Below are 13587 nucleotides of genomic sequence, written 5' to 3'. Positions count from 1 at the left end.
CAGGGAAACAACCAAAAATGGTGACCACTTGTTAGACTGGTGTCTTTCGGCTCTGCGCGGTCTCCATTAGCACAATACACTTTACAGGCACCTCAACTTTTTTTTTTTATTAATCTGTTTCAACTGTAATGATTTCTAAAGTGAAAAAAAGATCAAACGCTTAATTAAAATACAAATGTCTCCTGAAACTCTGATAAAGCCAACTTAGCAAAAGGAGTCAGAATGAAATTCTTACCTGTGTTTCCTGACTGAAATTCAGCAGGATTGTGAGTGGGAAGGCGCTGAAGGACCTTCAGAGCGTGTGACCAGAACGCAGCAGGGGCACAGCTCCAGAGCTCCTGAGCTGTGGGCAGCTGATGCCGCGGAGAACACGGCCCTAGGAGTGCCTGCACTCACATTTGTGCACTTCCACCTCTCCCCCCTCTCCCAGAGCAGCGCCTTTCCAAGGGTTAAGGCAGCAGAGGGACTCCTGTGCTGCAGGCACTGGGCACTGCAGCTATCACCCAGGCCCCAGCCCCGAGGGGCTGCAAAGCTGCTCTGGTAACAACCAAGGCAAGGGAGAAGTGCTGAGGCCAACCTCACACTCTGAACATACACCAGAAGCTGCACACAATATCCATCATCTAAATGGGATTCCTGCTCATTCACATGCATGGGAACAGGACTTAGACCCCAGTTCAATATTCAGCAAATACCTTGTTATACCTTATGATCACCAAAACAAAACCCCAAAAGCCCTGAAACAAACTTGCTACAGCTACAGGTCCAAGTGGGAGACCAGAAACAATCAGGCTATGAAGGCCAAAGAGGGCTGTACTTTAAAAATGTTTCCTACTACACACGAGAACAAATGCAGGATGTGATGTTTGCTTAGTTTTATTAATTTATTTTTGCAGGAATCTGCAACTTGGAGTATGCACTTTCTGGAGGTACCATGCATGCATAGCCTCTGAATGCTTTTATACAATTTCATCTCTTAGTAATATGTTCATTCACAGCATACACAAATCTAGAATGTAGACACCATATATACAGGATTAAACAAGATCGTGTCTTCTTTTTTTTAATGAAAAAATTTAACAGGGTTTCACACAGCAGGAAGTATGGATTAGATACACTGGTGCCACCATAAATAAATAAGTTTCAAGAACACAGTTTTTTAAAATTGGTTTCAAAGATACTGGAAATCCAGGATTATAATATTGCATTAACTCCATTGATTTCTGATTATTCCAATAAAAATATTTGCATTTATGGACATATACAGCAATGAAAGCCCCAACTGAAGAAATGTGGCAAAACTCAGTCATGTCTGGGTTCATGTAAGATTGACTTTTTGAAATGAAAACAAATGCAGCTGCACACAGAGACAGTACTGACTGTGAGATGTGATATCTGTGCATGTCTTCCTTCCTTGTGGGATTTGGAGTCACTGCAGTACAGAGTACATCAATTCTGTGGTACCAAATTGGCTGTTGAATTCTTTATGTCCAACCATCCACTTCTCATCAGGATAGTCACGTTCACATTCTAGGGTACACCACTGGATTTTAAAAGAACGATCATCCTGATGACAAGCTTGTTTTTAACATATTTAATATTCTCACATTCTTTTTTAAAACATTCTTTATTGTTTTTATTTTGTCCCCATTTCAACTCAAGTATTTCTATTTCAGTTTCAAGGGATTTTACAATCAATATTAAATGTAGAAGTATTTAGAAATTGAAAAAGTATTTAGAAATTGAAGTGAGAGATGTATAGCTGGGAGAGATAAAAGTAATTGAGAGAAAAGCTGGGTTTAAAAATAAAAACAAACGTGATTCAGTAGCATATCATAATCAGAAAGTATTGAGACCAGCTCTTTTAAGAATTATTACACCTGTTCACCACACCTCCCATTTTTCAAGGGAAACACACACATACAACAGACACACAGATACACAATTCAATCTGATCTAAGACTACATTTTACAAAGTACTTCCTTTCCTTTTCCTTTCCCACCCCCTTCCTCTTCACCCAAACATGACTAATAATTACACCAAATTAAAAGTAGATCCAAAGTTCAGGATTTCTTTTGGTTTACTATGTTCTGAATAATTTTCCACAAAGAACTACAGTAGTATCCTATAATTAAAGGGAATTCATCTTAATAGCACAGTAAATATAAAATAAGCTTTATAAAATTTCAATGAACAGTGAGATCATTTTGAATAACTGAATGTCCAAGTCAGTTACAAACTCTACCAATCTAGTAGCATGGTTGAGGGAAAGCTCAGTCATTAAGGAAAAAAGAAAATACAAGTAGTGCATTAAATCAACAGCATCAGCATCCCAACATTCTCTCTCTCACTCATACACACACAAGTTTTATACAATACAGTGCATTTTGTTGCCAGCTGACATTAGGGTTTTATGTGCATTCAATAAATATTCCATAAACCAATCTTTTTGGTATAATCTACAATTCAGTTGGGGTTTGAATGGCATCACCTGCTTTCAGAAGGAAAATGGATCTTCCAATATTCAAAATACAATTACATTCTAACAAACTAGAAATATTCAAGCACCATGTCAAGTCTTTACTATTAAAGTTTGAGTATGGGCATTTACAATAAAAGAATACAACAGAAGGGTGTGGTGGTTTTCTTTGTTTGTACAAGCAACAAATGAGAGTAATTGAAAAAACCAAGTAAAGTCATTGGTACAAAGGATTCATTTTTCAATTTAATGGCGCTCACTCACTCTTCCAATGAGTATCTTGCTGTGGTGGCAGCCCTCCTTCTCTTCCTCTGGTGAAGCTGGGACTAAGATTTGAAGGTCTCCATGTAAGGTTATTGCAGTTCAGGGCATATTTGGACTGAATGCATATTTGCACCTCCTCTTTTGAAAGTAGCATCTATTCTGTCTGAAAATGGCACAACTGTGTTTTTGCATGACACCCCTACTCTCATTTGCTGACTGTCACTTCAGTTGCTACCTTTTTTGTAATTCCAGCAAAAACAAATGCTTCTAGAACTTCACCAGAAGTACAAAGGAACAGAAAATTGAAATAATACAGTGGCAAAGGCATCAGGATAGAAAAGCCATGAAGTTACTGGTATTGTTTGGAGTCATTCGTTATACAGCTGATAACAGCAATGCTTCTGCTCATCTGTTTTCTAATTCTCAGTTTTGTCAAACTGTCCACTGACATGCACAAAATTAATACCTGGCTTTTAATTTCAGCTGACAGTAACTGAGAGTAACTTCCTTACCCCCTTCCACGTGTGATGAGCTCCCCTCACAGCAGTGTAAATCACTGGGAAGGAAGGAAAACTATCTCTGATGCCTTTGACTTAGTTTTGCTCATTAGTGGTGCACACTGATTGCTGGAGATCTCTTAGCTTATTTTAATTTATCCTGAAGATTTAGTGCAAGAACATATTGAAAAATGCCAGATAAAACATCGGTTCCTCATCTAAGACCAACAGTTTGGTTCTTACTGTTGTCTTTATAAACTGTGGGGAAAGAAGACACCAGATTGAGCAATGCAGTCAAGATGAGTTTTTCTCCACCCACCCCTTGCAAATGCTGCTTTATTTTAAATAAGGATTCAGACATATGATTGTTCTACCACAGCTTAGCATGTTATCACACATCGAGTGAACTGTGGTAATTGACAATATGGATGTGGCTGCCATGAGCTAAGAACAGCTTAAAATGAAGTAGTTTCAAACTTTCATGGTAAAGTTAATAGCAAATTTTGCTTTACCAAGTCAATTACCATAATTCAGCTGAAGTGCTTGGCTGCATCTCTGAATTGTGATGAAGTTATACCATAAAAACTCAAATGCACTGTACCAGCCTCTGACCAGTACACAGAACACCCTACTCAGGCACACAGTTGTGTCACAGAATCATTCAGCTGCCCAAACCCAAGGTTGATCTCAAAGTATCGAGTGCTTTATTCCAGCAGCCTGAAGCATCCACACAGATTGAACATCACCTTTGGAATACAGTGTATCATAGGCAGATAAGTACCAGTAGGATTTTCAATTGCAAGTCTTGTGTTCTTTAACCTATGACAAATATTTCCTGACCAAAATAGAAAGAATTCAGTGTGTAATTCTTCAGGATCTGGCATCTGCTATTTTGTACAGGCTGGTTTATTAATAATGTGCAAATAAACCTTTACTGAAGAGCTGATTAATCGTTTTTCAGCTAACTTTGATCTGGGGCACAAAGTACCTTCTGTGCTGTAAACACCATGAATTCTTCACAAATTGGAAGCTGAAAAGGCCTAAGCAACTGGGTACAAACTCTTCTCAAACACAACCATGGCTGAGCCCAAGACTTCCAAATGGAATTTGGAATAGCCTGTGTTTGGCATATCTCACTGTGCTGCTGCACAGCACAGGCTCAGAAGGTTGTGTAGAAAAGCATCCTTTGAGCTTGGAAACACGACGGCCCAATGAAAGCATGCAGCAGGATTTTCATCTGCAACGTGGTAGAATTCATTCTCGGTTTATTACCAGTGTTGACACAGCCAGGTGGGCACTGTACAAGCAAACGGGATTGTAAAAAATTACCTCTGATTACACTCCCTGAAACACTCACACGGTTCCTCACTTAGTCACCTCAGGTCACTATTTCAAACAGCAATTTTTTGTAGACATAAGTTACCCTGAAAAAAAGCAGCAATTACAAATACCCTTCTCCTTGTTTTTTTTATACATCGCAAAATTTATCATTGCATTTACCTGTCTTCTTTTTCAGTAGCTTACAATCTAGAAGCACAGGGAGCCTTTGTTTTCCAACTAGCTGTGGCCAGGTTAAGTCAGCTCTGGCTCTTCAGTTTTTCTGGTTAAGTGTAACACTTCACACCATTACTAAGAGTCCTATAATTTTCTTTAAAAAACCAGTAGTTTTGGGTTGGTTGTTTTTAGAGCCACTAAGCAGTAACTATAACCACAGGAATAAACACCAGTAGTTATTTGCTTTCCTGCATACATTCTTCTGAAAATTAATCCTTTTACATTTTCAGGCTTCGTTTTCTGCTTTGCTCACTACAATGGGAAGGAATTTAACCCTTAATTAATTTATTTTCTAGTGCAGCAGAAGCAGAAACATCCTAGCACATTACCCCCACCCCTTGCAGTATGAAGATTGTTGACTGGCAAAGGCCGGGCAGGTGGACTGAAAGGTTCCCCATGTTTCCTTCTCTTACAGCTGTTGGCTTGAGAGCCTGTGTTCAACCCAGTGCAGCCCTTTCCTGAATTTCAGGTGTATCGTGGCATTTCACACTGTTCACAGCGATTTAGTGCTGGGTGATTTAGAAAGGTGCAGCTACCACAATTCCATGGGGCCCCTTCAAAGTCTTCATCTCTTGGCTGAGTCCGTGGAGTCTGTTTGGAGCTGTTTTGATGCTCTAGAGAAAAGCCAAAAGAAAACATTTTATTTCAGAAGAGAAAGATTAATAGTCAAGATCACACTACTGAAAGGCCACTTAATTAAACAGTCTATCTTAAAATGAACATGGAAACCTCTTCCTAAAGCACTTCTAATTCAGTTTGTGAAATCTGAATATTTGAAGTATTCCACTTCTGTGAAGAGCCACTAAACTGTAATACCTTATAACCAACAAGAGAACTCATCCCTGTTAGGTCACTGATGCTGCTGAAGGTTTAATAGCTTAAAGCATACAAGTTTGTTACTGGCACTGCAGCACCATCCTGTTAAGGTTCACACACAGTGGTCTATTTCCAAATATTGAACTACAATAAACCTGCTTCACCTGAAGGGAAAAACTACTTCTAACTTAGTTGCTTCAAGCAGTCTGACAAAAGACATATTATTTCTAGTGTTAATTCAGGCTGAAAAAGAATACAATCAAAAAATAAAATGACAGGCCTATTTCAAAACAAGACAATTCTTCCTCATGCCTTTGAAGCAGGGATATATGTACATGAATTAGCATTTAAGTCTGTTTTCACTCATGAAATCAGTACGTATGCAAATCACACAATAGGCCTTAACTCACAGAATCACTCACTTTTCCACCTCAACACCTCAGGTTATCTACTATAAGTAAGGAATACTCCCAGGATGTGGAAACATGTTGGAAAATGTTAATATTTATTAACATTAACACATACCAAGAAGGTATGGCTAGGATACCCAGCTGCTAAACATCAGTGAACTCATGTCTAACAAAGGCCTGCAATTTGTAAGTGCACACAAATCAATTTGCAGTTGCTGCCACACCTGCTAAGAAATGCAGCAGACCCTGATTACAGCCTTAGTGCAGACAGTACTGAAGTCTTCAGAGACTAACAAAGGAAATAAAAGTTATCTCTTTGCTTAGATGCAGCCTCCAGGCCAGAAGCTGCAGAGTCACATCAGCAGTGCTTGACCTCAACAAATTCCTGGTAAGGCAGGCAGTGTGGGCACTCACTGCGTTCCACTGACTGGCCAGATGGCAGCACAGAGCACACCCTTGTCTGCCCACACCCGTCTGGCTGCCCACACTTTCAACAGCTCAATATTAAACAATATTTATTATTTAACAACAAAAAAAAAAAAAAAATTGATGCCTTCATGTAACAATCCAAGCTCTGAATACAGTACAGTAGCTCTACAACTGATCTCTGATAAGCGCAGACAAAATCTGGAAGCTTGTTGTACAAATCCTTACAAGGCACTATCCTCCTAACTGCCCAATTAAATAACTCATTTCACGTGAGTTTTGCACATTATTTTGCTTTGAAATAATACATTAAATATGGTAGTGTAATTAAGAGAATGTCTTCAAGCACCACAAAGTTAACAACTCCTTAATCAACCACATGATCACTGCAATTTAAGGTGACTCCAGCCAGGCACACCATGGCTCACCTGGTGCTACTGGTTTCCTGGACACTACCACCTAATGCAGTGAACTCCTCCCAGTATTATCTTTTCTTTCAGCCAAAAGCAGCAGTTCTAAGCCTTCTCCTTCTTTTAAATTTCCACTCAGAATTAATTTTCTTACATTGAGGAGTAAAACACTTGCTTCAAAAGAGGGGGAAAATTTCCTAATATGAATTCAAAATTCACCTACAGAAACCTTCGTGGGGTGTTATCAGCAGCCAGAACTCATTTACAAACTTTGGAGTGTCAGGGAGACCGTAGGATTACTGATTCAGAAGAGCTGCTTCCTTTCCACTAACAAGTGCAGTGCATGCTAGTTACAGCAAGAGCAGACACAATGCTATAAATCTTATCACACAAAACATTTTCAGGGAAAAGATAGCTGTTTTTTCTGTATCAGAGCATAGGATCCGACACTGGTATTTCAGCTCTTTTTTCTAATAGGGAATAACTATTTATAATCAAGGAGGTATTAACAGAACATTTATTCACAACAGTCTGTCTGAGGAAAACAAGTTGTAACCAGGATTACTGCACTGTTCTGGTGTGAATTATAGACAGAAAAGTTAAATAACTAGAGCTGCTTCCTGTCACCACAGGGATTGTTTAAAAAGAAAAACCTCACTCAATGCAGATTCAGTGATAACGCCTGTTTGTTGACCTACCTTTTTTATATGGCTTTGGTGGCACAACAGGACCAGGCTCTATGTTGTCATAGAAGTTACATGTGGCTTTCGGATCAAAGTTTCCTGTTAGAAAAGAAAAAGAAAGTGTAAGGTGAAGGTTATTTAAATGTCTATGCCAGTGACATGAGCATCCAAAGGCTTCTTATTTTATAAATTTTCTTATTATGACATTATATCTTAGCTTTTTCACAAGTTTTGTCACATAATTTTAGTTTTCTGTCAATCACAGTAATATTTAGCAGTGCAATCCCATATTGAAAAATCAACTCCAGATCAACATTTTGCATTGCTGGGAAAACATGTGAACTGTACATCTTCCTATAGGATACTTCCTTGATAAAAAAGGACTGTGCATATCCTAATCTGTTTGATTCTATTTAAGACAAGTTTCTGTTACAAAAAAGACTTTTAAAAACCCTAGTAAATTTCTGTTTGTGAGCCTCTTGCTTGCAACTCATTGTTCAGTTCTGCATTACTTGGCCACAGCCTTTGTAAGCAAGAAGTCAAAATTTTAAGTGAAGGATCTTCACAAAGGAGTAATTTTTTTTAATATGCTCTTGGCAAAGTCATTTTATGTCACCACTTTCTTACTAATGGAATTTAACTTGGCCAACAGAAGTATTAGCAAGCCAAGTTTATTAGGTTGCAACTGAAAAAACACTCACCTTTTAGAGATAAGTTGTCACTGCTAATATAAATTGAACTCTAAAAACTCCAAATATTCACATTTAAGCATATGCCATAATAGAACCACGGGATCATTTAGGTTGAAGAAGACCTCAAAGATCATTTAGTCCAACTGCTACCCCAGCATTGCCAAGTCAATCACCAACCCATGTCCCCAGGAGCTGCATCTAAAGGTTTTTTAAACACCTCCAGGGATGGCAACTCCACCACTTCCCTAGGCAGCCTCTTCCAATGATTAGCAACTCTTGCCCTGGAGACATTTTCCCTAATATCCAATCTAAACCTGCTCTGGTGCAACTTGAGGCTGTTTCCTCTCATCTGTCACTTGTTACCTGGGAGAAGAGACTCCACCTCACCACAGCCTCCTTTCACATTATTGTAAAGAGCAATGAGGTCCCTCTGAGCCTCCTTTTCTCCAGGCTAAACACTCACAGCTGCCTCAGCTGCTCCTCATCAGATGAGTGCTCCAAACCCTTCCCCAGCTCTGCTGCCCTTCTCTGCACTCACTCCAGCCCCTCAATGCCTTTCCTGTAGTGAGAAGCCCAACACTGGACACAGGATTTGAGGTGTGGCCTCACCAGTGCTGAGCACAGGGGGACAATCCCTGCCCTGGTCCTGCTGCCACACTATTGCTGATCCAGGCCAGGTGCCATTGGCCTTCCTGGCCCCCCTGGGCACACCTGGATCATGTTCAGCTGCTGCTGACCAGCACTCCCAGCTCCTTTTCCTCCAGGCACCTTTCCAGCCATTCTTCCCCTATCCTACAGCTCTGCCTGGGGTTGTTATGACACTTTTTGAACCCCATAAAATTGACCTCACCCCACTGGTCCAACCTGTCCAGACCCCCTGCAGAGCTTTCCTAACCTCCAGCAGACTCATGTTTGTGACCATATCCAAATGACGTTTCTAAAAAAGTATCAATTCAATACCTCTAGATTGAAGGAGATCAACTTCTTTCAGTGTACAGTCAACGTTTATCTGGAGTTGTCTGTTGAGGCTTCTCAATCTGGTCATTTCCTCAGGCTAGAAAGAAACATCCCAAAATAGTAATTGTGGGAAAGTCAGCATCTTATTGAAATAGAAATAACATTGCTAGATCTTTGTTAACAGCTTTACTAAAAACTGAGTATAGATAAGGCACTGAAAGAAGTCCAAGTGTCTGGCCTACTATTCCTAACTCACTTGCCCTCAAAAAACATTCTCCTATTGGTATGTGAGGAGGAAAACAGACAAGTTACTTAATATTAAAATTCATTAGTAAGATGACATAGCTGAGCTCAAGTTTATAAAACCACACACATTACTTAACTCTGTATAAATGGATGACTTGCTACCTGAGTCTGCATCAAGATAATCAAAAACAGAATACAAACTGCAGCCCACATTAACCATTACTTGCTTATAACTGAATGAGGTCAAAAGTTTGTTCATTTGCATCAACCCAAGGAGCTCCAAGAAGCCAAACTAAACTTTTAGCTCAGTATATTTAAATCATTCAATGATGAAGGACTGCAATTATTTTTAACAGCATAATCAGTTATTTAAGTGCATATATTTGCATATCATTAAGAAACCCTAAGTTACTGGAATGGAAAGCTTTCTTAATACCAGCAGCATCAACCACTAACATATTTTATTCTAGGATACATTCCAGCATCACAGTCACAAAATCATAGAATATTCAAGGTTGCAAAGGAACCTCTGGAGATCATCTAGGACTTTGGCCAAGCTTGGCTTCCCCTTGGTGAATCTATGTGACTGCTGCTGACCACTTTCTTGTCCTTCATGTGCCTGGAACGGGTCAGCAGCATTGGCTGCTCAATCACTTTGCCAAGGATCAAAGTGAGGCTGACCAACCTTAGTTCCCTGGGTCCTCCCCTTCTTGCAGACATCAGTGATATTTGCTCTCCTCCAGCCTTTGGGAACTTTCCCAAACACCATTAATGAACCAGAGATTACCTGGAGTGGCCTTGCCATGACACCTGCCAGCTCCCTCAGCACTCACAGGTATCTCATCCAGGATTATGACCTCGTGTATGACTGTTTTGCCTAAGCATTCCCTGACCTGATTCTCTTCCATTAAGGGTGTACCTTCTTTGCTTCACACTTTGCCCAGGTCTCTGGGACCTGGGATTCCTGACAGACTGTAAAGACTGAACTAAGAAGCTCATTCAGTATCTCAAGCCTTTTCTATGTCCTACATAACCATGCCCCCCAACTTGCTGAGCCCACATTTTCACTGCTCTTCCTGCTGTCACATAGGTAGTAACAGAAGCCTTTCTTTTGGTATTTGAAATCCTGTCCCAGATTCACCTCCAGTTGGTCTCTGGCTTTCCTAACCTCATGCTGGCACACTCAGCACCTCTGAACTTCTCCCAGGTTCATCTGTGCCAAATGCTGCCCTGAAACAGGTGAGACATAGAACAGCCACAGCAAAGCAGCCAATAGCCCTTCTGTGCTTTCCAGCCTACACCTGTGTGCATTGTTTGTGTCAATACAGCCAGTAAGTCTGAGTTGATTTGCTTAACAACTACACACAGTGGAAGCTATTTTTCAGCCAGATGAATTCCCTTATCAGAGCCATACACACGTTCGGGCTAGAGTCACTTGCAGGTTGTAGTCACACAGATAAGAAGAATCAACAAGGAAAAAAGGAGAGTTCCAACTATTTCAGGCAACACTGCCACTGAAAAGTTATTTGGCACATCCTGCACATACCAAAGGAGAAATACTATCTATGAGAAGCAGCTACTCAAACAATAAAATAGCTTTAAAAAAAAAAAAGGTAAATCTTCCTGCATGGACACCAAGCTCTATATGGCTAAGGCTTATTGAACAGACTTGGACATACTTTTATTGGTTGGTAAGGAACCAAGTATAAAAGTGCATGCATACAACCTTCTGAAGTTTTCTTGGGAACACTAAGAAAACTGCACACATATCCATTTCATCAACTACAATAATTAGTTAATGACAAGTCAAGTACTTGAAGCATCCCCAAGGACTGAAGATTTTATACTCAGAAGTATTACTGAACAGTACCTTAGTTTCATTAAAACACAAAAAATAAATGTGTATGTTGAATTAAAATACTAACAACTTGCTTACTGTGGGAATTGCAGTTGTACAGCTGACTCTCCGAAGCCGCCTCTGCATCAGATCATGCTCCATGCCATTGACTTCAGTCTTCAGGCGTTCAAGCTCTTCTTTCTCAAGCTTCAGCTCCTTTGCTAATCTCTCCATCCTTGCCCGTTGATGTAACAGCAAGGCTAATGTTTTACACAGAAGAAATAGTTACTAGTACATAAAAACCTGAACACTGAATTCTTAATGTATGCATAAGATTCATGAGTGACCCTTCTGTAAAAAAAAAAGGCGATCACAGACATGCAGCCAAATATCAGTGTGAAGATGCTTTCATGCCAAATGAACTACAATTTAGAACAAAGTTCTTCCAGAGTAAAACCACATTTTATACAGTAACTTGAAGTTGTTATTACCATTTTGGTCAAAGCTTCTTTTTTGCATTTGATCTTTCTCGTCTCAAAAATACAAAAGCACCTGTACAAGGAGACAGCTTCTCAGGATGAAACAGCAACCTAGTTATACTAATACTCTACTGACAAAAAAAACATACCAGAGGTAAGATCAGGAGGTAACACACACTTCATGCCTGCAGCTCAACAGCAGCTGACACACCAGCCCTGAGACATTAGCCAAATGTCATCCCAAATTTGCTTTTTTCATTGCTATTATAAACTGTGGTACAACTTCTAAGTAGTTTTAGCTTTTCAGGAAATATTATAATCCTCAACACTCTAAGTTCCTATGGGTTCAGAGGCAAAACTATGGATCTTCAACAATCCAGAAAATAAAGAGTTGAGTCAGCTCAGGTGCTTCAGATCCTAATTTTATGACAGACTGATTTCTACAACCTCTCTGCTGTTGAGTCACTCCATCATTTTCATCAAGGTATTGAAATTTACGACTCTCAGTCACAAACTGCTGTTGGGCTCCCAGAGAATCAAAGAAAAGAATTCTGACTAGCTAGAAGATAATATTCAGTTTCATAAAGAAGAGTATTTCTCAGTATTTCATCATGGTGCAAAGCTGGCCAAGTCAGTGTGATGCTTAATCCTTTCTGATCAGGCTGGTTTTACCTGATTGAAGTCTGCTAGGACAGAGAAAAATAAGACATTTGATGTGTGTATTTCAGACAAACATGCTGCTCACATAACAATGTTCAAAGCAAGGACCTGTAGAACCTGCAAAATGATACTTAATGAAAAGTCACAGCCAGAACTTGCCCTTTTCCTCATCCCATCCAACAAAGGCAAAGGAAAAGCACATAATATTCAAGAATATTAATATATGAGCTAAAAAGAATTAGAAAAATAAGTAACAACATGACAACTTACTGCAAAAGAAGAACATCCCAACCTGTTAGAAGCAGATATCAGCATTCCACACAAAAAAGTAGCACTGTAATTTGGATTTTGTATGGATTCACCAATTCATGGCCAATGAATAAACACCAAAGAGCCTAGCCAAGAATAACACCAGGTGTTTTTACACTACAGGCACCAGAATTATTGAACAGAACTGTTCTCTACTTTTTCAAGTAACATAAGTCATGCAAGCAGAATTAAGAAGTACAGATCTCAGACTGAATGATTTTCCACTATTGTTACCAAACCCCGTCTCTGTGTGATTCCTTCAACTTAACATGGTGTGACTACATTTCAGAGCTTCACATTGTACTCTAGTACAACTCATCAAATATGACTCATATTACAAAGAAGCAAAGTACAGAAACTAGAATGAATTTCTGGTTACACTTTTTACAATGGCTCACATTCCAGCGAAAATTAAAGAAACTTTAAAATATTTATTCTTCTGTAATTTATTTCTATCAAGAGTTCAGAGTGCATCAATAAAAAAAAAGCTCTGGTAGGTATTGCCACAAATGCAAACATCCCAAAAAGCACATACTAATTAGTTTTATTTGGTTTGCTTTTCAGAGACACAAATCTAGTGGAAGGCACAAAGGCAAAACCAGGTCTTACATTTCAGAACATGTTTTTCCCAGCTATGTGAAGCTACTTGCATTTTTCTCACATAAATGACAACCTCTACTAAAGCTGTAATAGCAACATTACCAAAGCACAAGGCCTCAGTTACAGACCTACTGGCATTCATTTTTACTGAGGAATTGGGTCTACAGAATTTCTAATTGGGTCTACGAGGTACAAAACAGCTTTGTTGATGAGTTAGAAGAGCTCAAAAGGCAGTAGTTGAAAAAAGAAATCAAGACCTGCAGAGCA

The 13587-nt window shown here is 39.4% G+C and overlaps 1 protein-coding gene across 2 annotated transcripts in view; it reads right to left on the bottom strand.

Annotated features, from left to right (window-relative positions):
- Positions 1-860: 860 nt before the first annotated feature.
- TAB3 (TGF-beta activated kinase 1 (MAP3K7) binding protein 3) overlaps positions 861-13587 on the bottom strand; it is a 43143-nt gene continuing 30416 nt past the window's right edge. For both annotated transcript variants that reach the window (XM_030944578.1, XM_030944570.1), the window contains 4 exons: positions 11372-11532; positions 9193-9286; positions 7556-7639; positions 861-5409 (listed from right to left, as the gene is read on the bottom strand). In XM_030944578.1, the coding sequence (XP_030800438.1) occupies positions 5261-5409; positions 7556-7639; positions 9193-9286; positions 11372-11532 (488 nt within the window). In that variant the 3' untranslated portion in view covers positions 861-5260. The remainder of the gene's footprint in view (positions 5410-7555; positions 7640-9192; positions 9287-11371; positions 11533-13587) is intronic.

This window comes from Camarhynchus parvulus, chromosome 1 (assembly GCF_901933205.1).
Source record: "Camarhynchus parvulus chromosome 1, STF_HiC, whole genome shotgun sequence".
Classification (NCBI taxonomy): domain Eukaryota; kingdom Metazoa; phylum Chordata; class Aves; order Passeriformes; family Thraupidae; genus Camarhynchus; species Camarhynchus parvulus.
The sequence above is the reverse complement of the archived record's forward strand: the minus strand, read 5'-3'. Positions and strand labels throughout refer to the sequence as shown.